The 12,859-nt window shown below is 40.5% G+C and overlaps 1 protein-coding gene across 6 annotated transcripts in view; it reads left to right on the forward strand.

Moving 5' to 3' along the window:
- Positions 1 to 12,859, forward strand: part of LOC139466846 (1-phosphatidylinositol 4,5-bisphosphate phosphodiesterase delta-1-like) — a 102,281-nt gene that overhangs the window by 56,142 nt on the left and 33,280 nt on the right. For all 6 annotated transcript variants that reach the window (XM_071248582.1, XM_071248585.1, XM_071248579.1 and 3 more), the window contains exon 2: positions 10,984 to 11,139. In XM_071248582.1, the coding sequence (XP_071104683.1) occupies positions 10,984 to 11,139 (156 nt within the window). The remainder of the gene's footprint in view (positions 1 to 10,983; positions 11,140 to 12,859) is intronic.

Genomic DNA, 12,859 nt, shown 5'->3' on the forward strand with positions numbered 1-12,859 from the left:
GGCGATTCTAGGTCACCAGCATCCCATGCTTGTTGTCAGAAGGGACTAAGTTACCGTTTTTGCCTCAATAAGCATCACCGGGTGCTTAGAAAATTGACACGTGGGAGTATTTATTAAAACCATAAACAATGGGTTGAATTTGGTGCCAGATATTGAGCGGTAGCGAACATATCTACGTCAAACGTAAAAAAAAAAACCTCGGTCTTAGTACGGTGGTGCCACAATATACATACCACTGTACTAAGATCGAGGCGTAACATGACAGTCCATACTTTGTGGTGTATATTGTACAGATCTTTTTGAAAAAAAACAGGGTAGAAGTCACATTTAGGATTTTACCTTCTGAAATCCTCTGTTATATATTTAGAGACTATTTACAGATTGGTCCTGAAGTTGTATTATTACCTTATTCGTCGTAATAAGAGCTTCCTGCTCCAATGTGCCCCAACCCCCACCCCATCCCAAAATAACTTCAGGATTACAGTATGTTGTTTGTTTGTTTTTGTTTAACGCCCCTCACAACAACATTCCATCAATGTGACAGCAGTCTGTAAATAATCATGTTTGGCTCCCGTGATTGACAGCGTGAGCATCTATCCCTGCAGATAGGATACGATGACATACACCAATGAAGTCCCTGATTCTGACCACCGATCCCTTTATTCGCCTCTTACAACAAGCATGGTGGCCTCTTACAGCAAGCAAGGGTTGCTGGGAAGTTATTTTCTTCCCATGAATCCCCATGGTGTTCTGGTCTTGATTGATCACAACAAAACATACACAAACAGTTGCGTGTTGTTGTCATTAGTTAATCCATTACAAAGAATCAGGGCTGACAAGGGTGAGAACTTCTCCCAGTCCCTAGGGAGGAGATGATGGCTGACTACTGCATAGCGTGCGTGTGTATCGTGGTAGCATCTTGTAGATGGTTGTGTGGGGTGGGGATTAGTCTGTCATACAGACCCTGAAGCAAATATATCAATACAGCCCATGCAAGTCTATCATGTTTGTCAAGTCTAGATTATTAGTATCAGGAAATTAAGAAAGTTTGTGGGCACTATTTATTATATTTTTTAACTATAATTTAAGAACTCTTTTTTTCTGTAAGATATGTTCATTTCAAAGACTAGATGTTAGTCTAGGTGGGGATATGTACTGGGGGTACACTATGGCCTGTGTGTGTGTCAGGCCTATATACAGCATCCCCTGGAACAAGGGGAACTGGCTTATGATTAGGAAGGCGGATTGCGACACTGTTATCTCTGACCTTTACCCTAGGGAGATAATTGGGTCAAGGTTGAAAATGAAAGGAAGTGAACCCATGGAAGGCCATTATGTGTCTTGACAGGATTGAGTATTGGGTCGGGTTAGTTTGTAGAACCTGGGCTGTTTGTAGATGTAGCATATGTCGCTAATATTGTGTTGTACAGTCACACCCTGTCGTGATATAAGCTCTGGTACAGTAGGATAAGGTGCAATACCATATTGAATCTTTCCACGATAAGGTGCAATACCATATTGAATCTTTCCACGATAAGGTGCAATACCATATTGAATCTTTTCACGATAAGGTGCAATACCATATTGAATCTTTCCACGATAAGGTGCAATGCCATATTGAATCTTTCCACCATAAAGTGCAATACCATATTGAATCTTTTCACGATAAGGTGCAATACCATATTGAATCTTTTCACGATAAGGTGCAATACCATATTGAATCTTTCCATGATAAGGTGCAATACCATATTGAATCTTTCCACGATAAGGTGCAATACCATATTGAATCTTTCCACGATAAGGTGCAATGCCATATTGAATCTTTTCACGATAAGGTGCAATACCATATTGAATCTTTTCACGATAAGGTGCAATACCATATTGAATCTTTCCATGATAAGGTGCAATACCATATTGAATCTTTCCACGATAAGGTGCAATACCATATTGAATCTTTCCACGATAAGGTGCAATGCCATATTGAATCTTTCCACCATAAGGTGCAATACCATATTGAATCTTTTCACGATAAGGTGCAATACCATATTGAATCTTTTCACGATAAGGTGCAATACCATATTGAATCTTTCCATGATAAGGTGCAATGCCATATTGTAGGGCTGGGGCGAGTCCAATTTACTACGCGGGGTACACGGCCCCCTATTACCCGACAATACCCGGGTACCTGCTGTAGGTCTCAAGAGATGGGTACAAAATGTCTGATTGGGAAAAGCTTGACCATAGCCCTGGCAAAATGTATTTAGATGCACATATAAAATGATCTGGTCATGCATACCGTGAAGTTGACTGAAGTTTTATCTTTATTCAAACGTATAAAGTCAGAAAGAATGTGAGCATAGTCAGAAAGAAATGCGAACATTTGTCACTTATAGTGTAACCATAGAGTTCTAGATAATTTCTGCCATTTAACAATATAGAATGTGACTAACCATGGGTCCGGGTAGTCCTGTGAGTACCTGGGTCCTTCTCAGTACCCACCCGACCCAAGTACCCGAGTTACCCGTCCCAGCCCTACCATATTGAATCATTTCATGTGAAGGTGCAATAACACATTGAATCTTTCCATGATGAGGTGCAATAACACATTGAATCTTTCCATGATGAGGTGCAAAACCATTTATCTCACCTTACATTAAAATACTAGCCTCTAATTGGTTAAGGAGTGGGCAAGTATTTTCCATGTAGCCCGCTCAAGTAATGCGCTGAGAAATCGATCAGAACACACATGAGGTAACTTGCTTATCTTGAATAAGTATCTTTGAGCTGAAATGAACTGATGTTTATCCGAATGCATTCAGTAACGGGAAGTAACTCGATTGGTTTGTGTCATAGGGAGCTGTCAGAATCACAGCGTTTTACTCAGTGAAACTTCAGACATATATTCTGGGTCTGTGTGGATGAATGTCGGTGAGATAAATTCATTGTCAACCAAACGCGACAGGTATATGGTGTGATGTACACTGTGTGTGAACCTCTGTACCCCGAGGCTTCAGGCGACAACTTGTAGTCACTGATGCCAGGTCGAGGTGTGCAATAACGTAGGACTAATACCAGGATACAGAAGCAGTTAAAAGTTAACAATAACTGTCGGATAAAAATATTTATTGTTTAAGTTGGTTGCGTTAAGAGCCCTGCAAATTTTCAATCGGACAAAATAAACTTTTCAGGGTTTCTGCTCAAAACGTAAGTTCATCATTATTTTGTACAATTCCATATGATATGGTATTTTAATTCGGAATGCTGTCTTGTTTAATATAGTTAGCCTTTCTATATTTTTCCTATTTTTCATAAACACCATTTCCCATGTGCTTGTATCAATTCAGCTGCACAACATTATAATGAAATAGTTGTATTGATTCCATATACAATACTCTCAAATGCAGGACAGGCTAGGAGTAGGAAGGAGCTTTTCAGTTTTCTGTCCCTTATGTATTCTGCAATTCCACGGTTGTGAAAGTGCATGTCTGTCTGCTAACATCAGTGATCTCCAAGATTCACTTCCACAAGCTATTCTAGCTGTGATTAAGTGTATCGTAAAATTGCTTGCCATCAAGTCTAACAGGTGCAAAACTACAAAATTCATGAAAACTAAACTTTAAAGTTTGCAGAATGATGGGAAGAATTACAAAAAATGACACAGTGCTGTCTGCTCACTCACTCAGTTATTCACTCACTCACTCACTCACTCACTCATTCAGTTACTCACTCACTCACTCACTCACCCACTCACTCACTCAGTTATTCACTCACTCACTCACTCACTCACTCATTCAGTTATTCACTCACTCACTCACTCACCCACTCACTCAGTTACTCACTCACTCACTCACTCACTCACTCACTCACTCAGTCACCCACTCACTCACTCACTCACTCTCTCAGTCACCCACTTAGTCACTCACTCACTCACTCAGTCACTCACTTAGTCACTCACTCACTCACTCTCTCAGTCACCCACTCACTCACTCACTCACTCACTCAGTCACCCACTCACTCACTCACTCATTCACTCAGTCACCCACTCACTCACTCACTCACTCACTCAGTCACTCACTCAGTTACTCACTCACTCACTCACTCACTCAGTCACCCACTCACTCACTCACTCACTCACTCAGTCACCCACTCACTCACTCACTCACTCACTCAGTCACTCACTCAGTTACTCACTCACTCACTCACTCACTCACTCACTCAGTCACCCACTCACTCACTCACTCACTCACTCACTCAGTCACCCACTCACTCACTCACTCACTCACTCAGTCACCCACTCACTCACTCACTCATTCACTCAGTCACCCACTCACTCACTCACTCACTCACTCAGTCACCCACTCACTCACTCACTCACTCACTCACTCACTCACTCACCCACTCACTCACTCACTCACTCACTCACTCACTCAGTCACTCACTTAGTCACTCACTCACTCACTCAGTCACTCACTTAGTCACTCACTCACTCACTCACTCTCTCAGTCACCCACTCAGTCACTCACTCACTCACTCAGTCACCCACTCACTCACTCACTCACTCACTCAGTCACCCACTCACTCACTCACTCACTCACTCAGTCACTCACTCAGTTACTCACTCACTCACTCACTCACTCACTCACTCACTCAGTCACCCACTCACTCACTCACTCACTCAGTCACCCACTCAGTCACCCACTCACTCACTCACTCACTCAGTTACTCACTCAGTTACTCACTCACTCACCCACTCACTCACTCACTCAGTCACTCACTCAGTTACTCACTCACTCACTCACTCACTCACTCACTCAGTCACCCACTCACTCACTCACTCACTCACTCACTCACTCACTCAGTCACTCACTCACTCACTCACTCACTCACTCACTCAGTCACTCACTTAGTCACTCACTCACTCACTCACTCTCTCAGTCACCCACTCAGTCACTCACTCACTCACTCAGTCACCCACTCACTCACTCACTCAGTCACCCACTCACTCACTCACTCACTCACTCAGTCACTCTCTCAGTTACTCACTCACTCACACACTCACTCAGTTACTCAGTTACTCACTCACTCACTCACTCACTCACTCACTCACTCACTCACTCACTCACTCACTCACTCACTCACACACTCACACACTCACTCAGTTACTCACTCACTCACTCACTCACTCACTCACTCACTCACTCAGTCACCCACTCACTCACTCACTCACTCACTCACTCACTCAGTTACTCACTCAGTTACTCACTCACTCACTCACTCAGTCACCCACTCACTCACTCACTCACTCACTCACTCACTCACTCACTCAGTTACTCACTCAGTTACTCACTCACTCAGTTACTCAGTTACTCACTCACTCACTCACTCACTCACTCACTCACTCACTAAGTCACCCACTCACTCACTCACTCACTCAGTCAGTTACTCAGTTACACAGTTACTCACTCACTCACTCACTCACACACTCAGTCAGTTACTCAGTTACTCAGTTACTCACTCACTCACTCATTCACTCACTTAGTCACTCACTCACTCACTCACTCACTCACTCACTCACTCTGCTGTATTTCAGGCCTCAGTGCACAACATTTGATGCAATCATATCTAGTTGCAGAAATAAAATCTTATAAGAATTATTTATGGGTTATATTTTACTGCACAATCATGTGTTTATCAGTTCCACATGATCAGCCCCTTATGCTCTTGTTTTTGTCATGGGGTGAAATAAAACAAAAATAACTCTCACTTTTTACAAACCCTTTTGGCTGTGTTCCAAATGCACATCTCAAAACTCCCTAAATGTAAAATTAAAAAAATAGATCACTTTTTGAGTAATTTCCTGTCAAGCTTAATTTCTAACACATCAATCTAAGGTGTCTCACCAAATCAAATTACCGTATTTTCTTTAGTATAGTGCACACTTTTTAAAAAACAAACCCACAGCTGTGTAGAAGGCTGTGCGCATTATACATACCATAATGAGTTTTGATTCCCCTCCCCCACTGCAAAGACATAGCACCGGAAATACCATGTCAACAATTCCATACAGAAGTACGCCAATTAATCACCTAATTACATTGTCAGGCTATAAAAAGTGTTATCTTTGTATATCTGGACTTATGTATGTAACTTATTTCATTAATCTTATTCAAAATTCCTTTTAATATCATTTTAACTAATTTCCGCGAAATCGTGTGTGAAGCGATCGGATGATTGCACAACTCATCGTTATTAACAGCAACCACGGTCAGATTACCCATATTGACGTCTTGAAACAAAATTTAGTTGACAGAGAATGGATACATATATCATAAATGCCATACTTTGACTCGTTAAAAGTCATAATTTTTGTAGTTTGATGATTCTATGTCAACACGTAGTTCTCACGATCACGTGCGCGGGAGCCTCGATGGTGACTGGTCAAAGTGTCCCATGTGAAAAAAATAAGCGGCAATAGCGATCAGCTGCACCGGAGTTCTACGCTTAGGGTTATTATTATTTTAAATAAATTTAGTAAAAGCTGCAACTAAAATAACAAGATATTGGAATATATTTCTCTGATAAACAAATAGTTTCAGATAACTTTTTTCCCGATCCTTGAATCAAAATCCTGTAAAGTTATATCATTGGGTAAGTTTTAACCGATTCACCGGTAGATTCCAAGAAAACGTGTGTACAGCTGATTGCTGTTTCCAGCTTAGTTTACGAGAAAATACACAAGGTAATAAATCTTAATCCCTGATGTAAAACAATGCCAAGCAGAACAAAAAATACATTTTCAACAGTAAATTGACATGTCTGGTGATTGTTTATCTCAAATTTCAAATTTGTACTGACCAAGTTTCTTATCATCGTCTCCAGGGATTCACTGAAGGGGTGCGGTGTCATTTTTTTCTGCACATAATATTCAAAATTTTTTTTTTCAAAATATTGAATTCACTAGAGGGGTGCGCTCACTATACTTAAGAAAATACGGTATTAGTCATTCCCAGAACATTAAGTGAAAAACATCCTTTAAGAAATATCATTTGTCTCCTGTTGTGATTTCTTCCGATGATATACAGACATCACCTGTTGTCAGGAAAACACTTTTGCTAGGTGTCTTGAAAGCTGACACAAAAGAAACACGGAAACCAACAGTTTTAGGAATACACAATGCCATTTAGAAAGTGGTCAAATGTAGCAAATGTTATATTTGGGATAGCACTTTCTTCGTAAAGTTCAGATTCTCGTCCATTTTTAGGTTGAGTCACTCACAATAGTTTTTTGTAAAACAAATTTGGAAGTAGTGAAGTGATCATGGTTCTTTGATTCAGTTTTTACCCAAACTGGAACTAAGTCTCCTCCAACACACACACCACACAGTTACATGACCAGGGTCGGCCCGGGGGCCGTCAGACACTGGTCTGGTAGTGCCAAGGTTTATTATCTAGCTTTGATTAGTTTGGCTAATTATACAGAGACAATAGCACAGTTTGACACAGGACATTAATGCAGTGTCCAGGACTTGACCGGTAATTAGAACTGACCAGTGAGGCCTTCATCCTGGGCCTATGTTAACCTCACTGTAGGCATGTTTGATAGCCAATTTAGAATCAATCTCCACTGGTTAAACTGAGTGAGTGAGTGAGTGAGTGAGGGAGGGATAGAGTGAGTTTGTGTTTAATGGATGGGTGTGTTGATGGGTGCTTGATTGATTGACAGCTTGGTGGGTTTTCCTTGTTGGGTGGAGTGAGTGAGTGAGTGAGTGAGGGAGGGAGGGAGGGAGGGATAGAGTGAGTGTGTTAATGGATGGGTGTGTTGATGGGTGCTTGGTTGATTGACAGCTTGGTGGGTTTTCCTTGTTGGGTGGAGTGAGTGAGTGAGTGAGTGAGGGAGGGAGGGAGGGAGGGATAGAGTGAGTGTGTTAATGGATGGGTGTGTTGATGGGTGCTTGGTTGATTGACAGCTTGGTGGGTTTTCCTTGTTGGGTGGAGTGAGTGAGTGAGGGAGGGATAGAGTGAGTGTGTGTTAATGGATGGGTGTGTTGATGGGTGCTTGGTTGATTGACAGCTTGGTGGGTTTTCCTTGTTGGATGGAGTGAGTGAGTGAGGGAGGGATAGAGTGAGTGTGTGTTAATGGATGGGTGTGTTGATGGGTGCTTGGTTGATTGACAGCTTGGTGGGTTTTCCTTGTTGGGTGGAGTGAGTGAGTGAGGGAGGGATAGAGTGAGTGTGTGTTAATGGATGGGTGTGTTGATGGGTGCTTGGTTGATTGACAGCTTGGTGGGTTTTCCTTGTTGGGTGGAGTGAGTGACTGAGTGAGTGAGTGAGGTTTGATACCACTCTTGTTGTAAAAGCAGGACTGTGTGTGATCTCAGGTCACATACAACTGTGTTTAAGTATTATCATTTCTAAAAACAAATCACCAGTCAAGATAGTTATTGTAATATGTTTACTAATTATTAACCATTACCAAGAAACTTATAAAAGAATTAATGTTACTCTGATAAAGAGTCTGTTTGATACATTTTTCTTTCACTGAATTGACCTACACAGCAATATGAAGTGAGACAAAGCAAAGAATATTTCATACATAAAATATGTTGTTGTTTTTTCAACTTGCTGTAAAGTATTTGTAAGTAAAAGGTACAATATGTAAAAAGATGACTTCATTAAGCTGCACTGTTCAAGTTCACCAAACAAACATTGTGTGTTTTTTAGTCCAGTAGTTTGCTAAGTGGTTCTTGCTTGTGTTGATCAATCAGCTGCAACAGTTGTATGTGGACACCGATGGAGATGTATGAATAGGGAATCGATAAGAGGCTAAAGATATATTGATAGGGAAGTAGTATTTGTCAATGGGTGAGATGGCCGATAACGAAATAATGATGTAGTTGAGTTTTCAATTGATATGAAACAGCTTTCTTCATTTTCATCGCCACGCCACAGGGCAGAAGTATTGTTAGAATTGATTGATCACTGGATGGGTGCAAACAGGAGTTCGAATGCCATTTTGGTAGAACTGTAATGTTCATTTTCTTTTTTTCCATTTATTTGCATAAAGTTAAAAAAGATAAATGTTTGCTCATTATTATTGCAGTTGTAATATTGGCAGTCAGCCATTGACTTCAGTGAAAGTGAAATTTGTTTTATTGTCAAATTGTTATATTATTCTTTAGACATTTTACTATTGAATGTTGTTAGGGTAATCTGATTTCATGATGTATTCAGTATATACATGGTGGGGTCTGTTTCATGTGGCAGGTTTTAATGTATTCAAGTGGAAGCTGTAGATTGTCATATCATGGTGCTGGGATTGTTTCAGGAACTGGGAATTAGAACTATACCTGGATGTGCTTGGTGAGAGTGAGATATCAAGTTGACGTTGTTGTCTGATACATACATCAAAACACTCTGACAATAAATGTCCAAGGTTTTCTATGTAAAATATAATAAAGTACCTTATAAATCTATGCTGTTGAACAAAACATTGGTGATATTCATATAAGTATATTTTTTTAATAAAGTCAGCTTGTCTATTACCATCCAAGCTTCCCTTGTCGGTTTGTAGTACAAGGAAATAACATTTTGCTGCGAGGTTAAATATATATTGGTAGCGGCTTTGCCTAGAAAATATTAAAAACCAAAAACAAACTTGTGACTGAACTTTGTGTGAATGACGTGTAGATCTAACAAGGTGGGGACAAATATCGTTCCCATGTCAATTCCAGTTGAGGATTGGTCCACAGCAACCTGTGCTGGTCGTATGAGGCGACTAAGTGGATCAGGGTCAGGCTCGGTGAATTGATGATGTCGTGTCATTGTATCCTCGATGACATGGATCATTCGTCACAATATCGATCACCAGATGGTCTGGCCCAGACTTGATTATTTACAGGCCGCTGTCATATAGCTGGAATATTGCTTCGGGCGGAGTGAAACCTGTTATAGACAAACCGAAGAAAATCATTATGTATCGAAACTCATTTGTAACATCACTGCATATTTAATAGTTTCTGTTTTGTAACATCTGAATGCTCCAATGCAGATGCTGGAATGAATAGGAATCATTAAAGATTCAAAGACATTGGAATGTTCCTTCAGTGTATTGTAAGCCTGCTTGTCTACCATCATGTCAAGTGGAAACTTACACACTGACTATTGTGATTAAATCACAAGAACTTGTGGAGGTGGTTCACAGATACTCATGTCAAAATGTGGTGAATGTTTTTCTTTGTGTCAACAACAAGCTATCTCATCACAGACTGAAGACATTGGATATTTTTTTGTCAGACCAAATTTAAAGAGAGACTCTGCATCAAGCTTTGATGACCAATTCCAGACTATTTCTAGACATTGTAACTGGTGCTATGTGTCAAACTGAAAGAAAACTTAGATTGGTCTACATCATTAAATATAAGGTAGAAACAAACCAAGTACCCGTGACGATCCGAGGTAGAAGAGGTCTTCAGCAACCCATGCTTGTTGTGACGATCCGAGGTAGAATAGGTCTTCAGCAACCCATGCTTGCTGTAAGAGGCGACTATACATATCGTAAGAGGCGACTAACCAGATTTGGTGGTCAGGCTCGCTGACTTGGTTGGTACATGTTATCGTAACCCAATTGCGTGGATTGATGCTCATGATGTCAGTCACTTGATCGTCTGGCCCAGACTCGATTATTTACAGACCGCTGTCATATAGCTGCAATAATGCTGAGTGGGGCGCAACAAAACAACAAACAGACCAACAAGCAAACTGTGTTTGAAAGATCGGATTTAAACTCGCAGGGACTGTTTTTGGCTCAATATGAGGTGATTCTTTGAGCTGGTATCTATCATATCTTATGACAATTTAAACAAAACAAATCTAACAATGTTCATGATGTTTTCATCATATTAGAGATAAAATGTGAGCTAAATTTCATGGCCAATTGTTTTGAAGTCATGTTTGTACTTATAGTTATCTCCCTTTGTTTGTCCAGTGGACCGTCTGCTTGAAGAGCTGAGTAAAGGTCAGGTGTTGTCCAAGGTCAAGTCGCCCACCAAGCTGCTGCAGCGCAAGTTTTTCCTGGACCATCGGAACATGATCGTCCATTATGAGGGCTCACAGAAAAAACTGAGAGAGCCAAAGAATGAAAGTAAGTGATCTGTCAATTAAATGATTCATCTAATATTTAACAGTAATAATTAGCTCCAGTGATCGGCTCAAATAGTCCTGCGATTGACTGGCGCTTACGTCATCGAAAGTTGGGTAGTTCATTCCGAAATTGTTTCATGCTCTAAATCCACTAAAGTAAACATATTTATTCCAAAATACTTACGTAAACACCTTCCTGGACATGTTATTGAGTAGATTACATCGATCCTAATTACCGCACATGGTATATTTGGTGTTTAATCGCATTCTTCTCGCTCTAACTTTTGGCGTCTTCTGCTACATGTATTTCCGGATGTTACGTCACCATGAATATAATCTCATTCCAAATGAGTTGACCCAACAGACTAAATGTAAGTTGAAGTTTTTGGCCCAGTGAGATTTAAATTTTTTTATAATGATTCGATAGAAGTATTTTACAGTTTTTATTATAAAAATTACCGTGCAGCATTATTGGCTCTGCCTTTGTCCATTGTAATTATTCTTTTCAAGTAGATTAAATAGAATTTGTAGAAATTAATTATGTAACTGTCAAAACTGACAAGCATTCAAAATAGAGTATGACTTGCAGTTAGTTCATGTATGTATTAAAACAACAAGAAGAAGTAAAGAATTCAGTTGACATTTATTATTTGTTATAGTTTTCTTTTGCATTCGTTTTAACAATATCTCTTTCAAACTGACAGTTGGGATGGGACAGAAAACATCCTGACAATCACGTTCCCCACATCCAACCCGTTACACCCCCTCTCCACCCCCTCTGCTTCCCTCCTCTCCACCCCCCACTATATCCCCCTCTCAACCCCCTCTGCATCCCCCTCTCAACCCCCTCTCCATCCCCCCTCTGCAACCCTACTCTCAACATCCCCTGCTTCATGTTCTTGTGACATTTCAAAACCAATCAATTTCTTGAAATGTCTCTCACTTCAAAGCTGGCCAGATTTAATCCAGTAAGAAAGTAGGTTTGTCCTTGAGTATAACTACCTGAAAACAAACACAAACACTGATTGATAGATCTACTTGAATGACGAGAACAACAAAAGGACAACATTTGTATCTTTGGTGAAGTATATATACTGATGACAAGAAACAAGGCTACAGCTGAAGGTCGCTCACCTTTGACAGGTGATTTTTGTTTTGTTGTTGTGATTTTGGTGACCGGATGTTTACACACCACACTAGCATCTAAATACAGAAACTTCCTGACAGCTGCTCATGTTAAATAGTACTACATTCCTGACAACTAATCACTGCCCAAATGCAATGAGCGTCTACCGAATCTCAACAAACCCAATGCAACACAGCTACAATGCAACACAGCTACAATGCAACACAGCTACAATGCAACACAGCTACAATGCAACACAGCTACAATGCAACACAGCTACAATGCAACACAGCTACAATGCAACACAGCTACAATCAAGACAATAAAACACCCTGCCATGTAACACCACCACGCCCATCATGCCGCTGTATCAGGTTTTGTTGTTGTTCACGATGGGACCTGGTTGTAGTGCGCACCCTTTTTGAAATTTTGCATCTGCCTCACTTGAGATCAAGTCTTGTCATTCTGGCACAAGCCGAATGGCAACTCGCGCCTCTCTAAAATGATTTCATATTTGCACATGAGAATCAGGACAACTTAAACCAAAAACGACAACTCTGGTTCTGTTGGAGTGCAATAGTAATACAGTGTATAT

This window comes from Haliotis cracherodii, unplaced genomic scaffold, assembly GCF_022045235.1.
Source record: "Haliotis cracherodii isolate W230 unplaced genomic scaffold, xgHalCrac1.p SCAF_19, whole genome shotgun sequence".
In the NCBI taxonomy this organism is placed as follows: Eukaryota; Metazoa; Mollusca; class Gastropoda; order Lepetellida; family Haliotidae; genus Haliotis; species Haliotis cracherodii.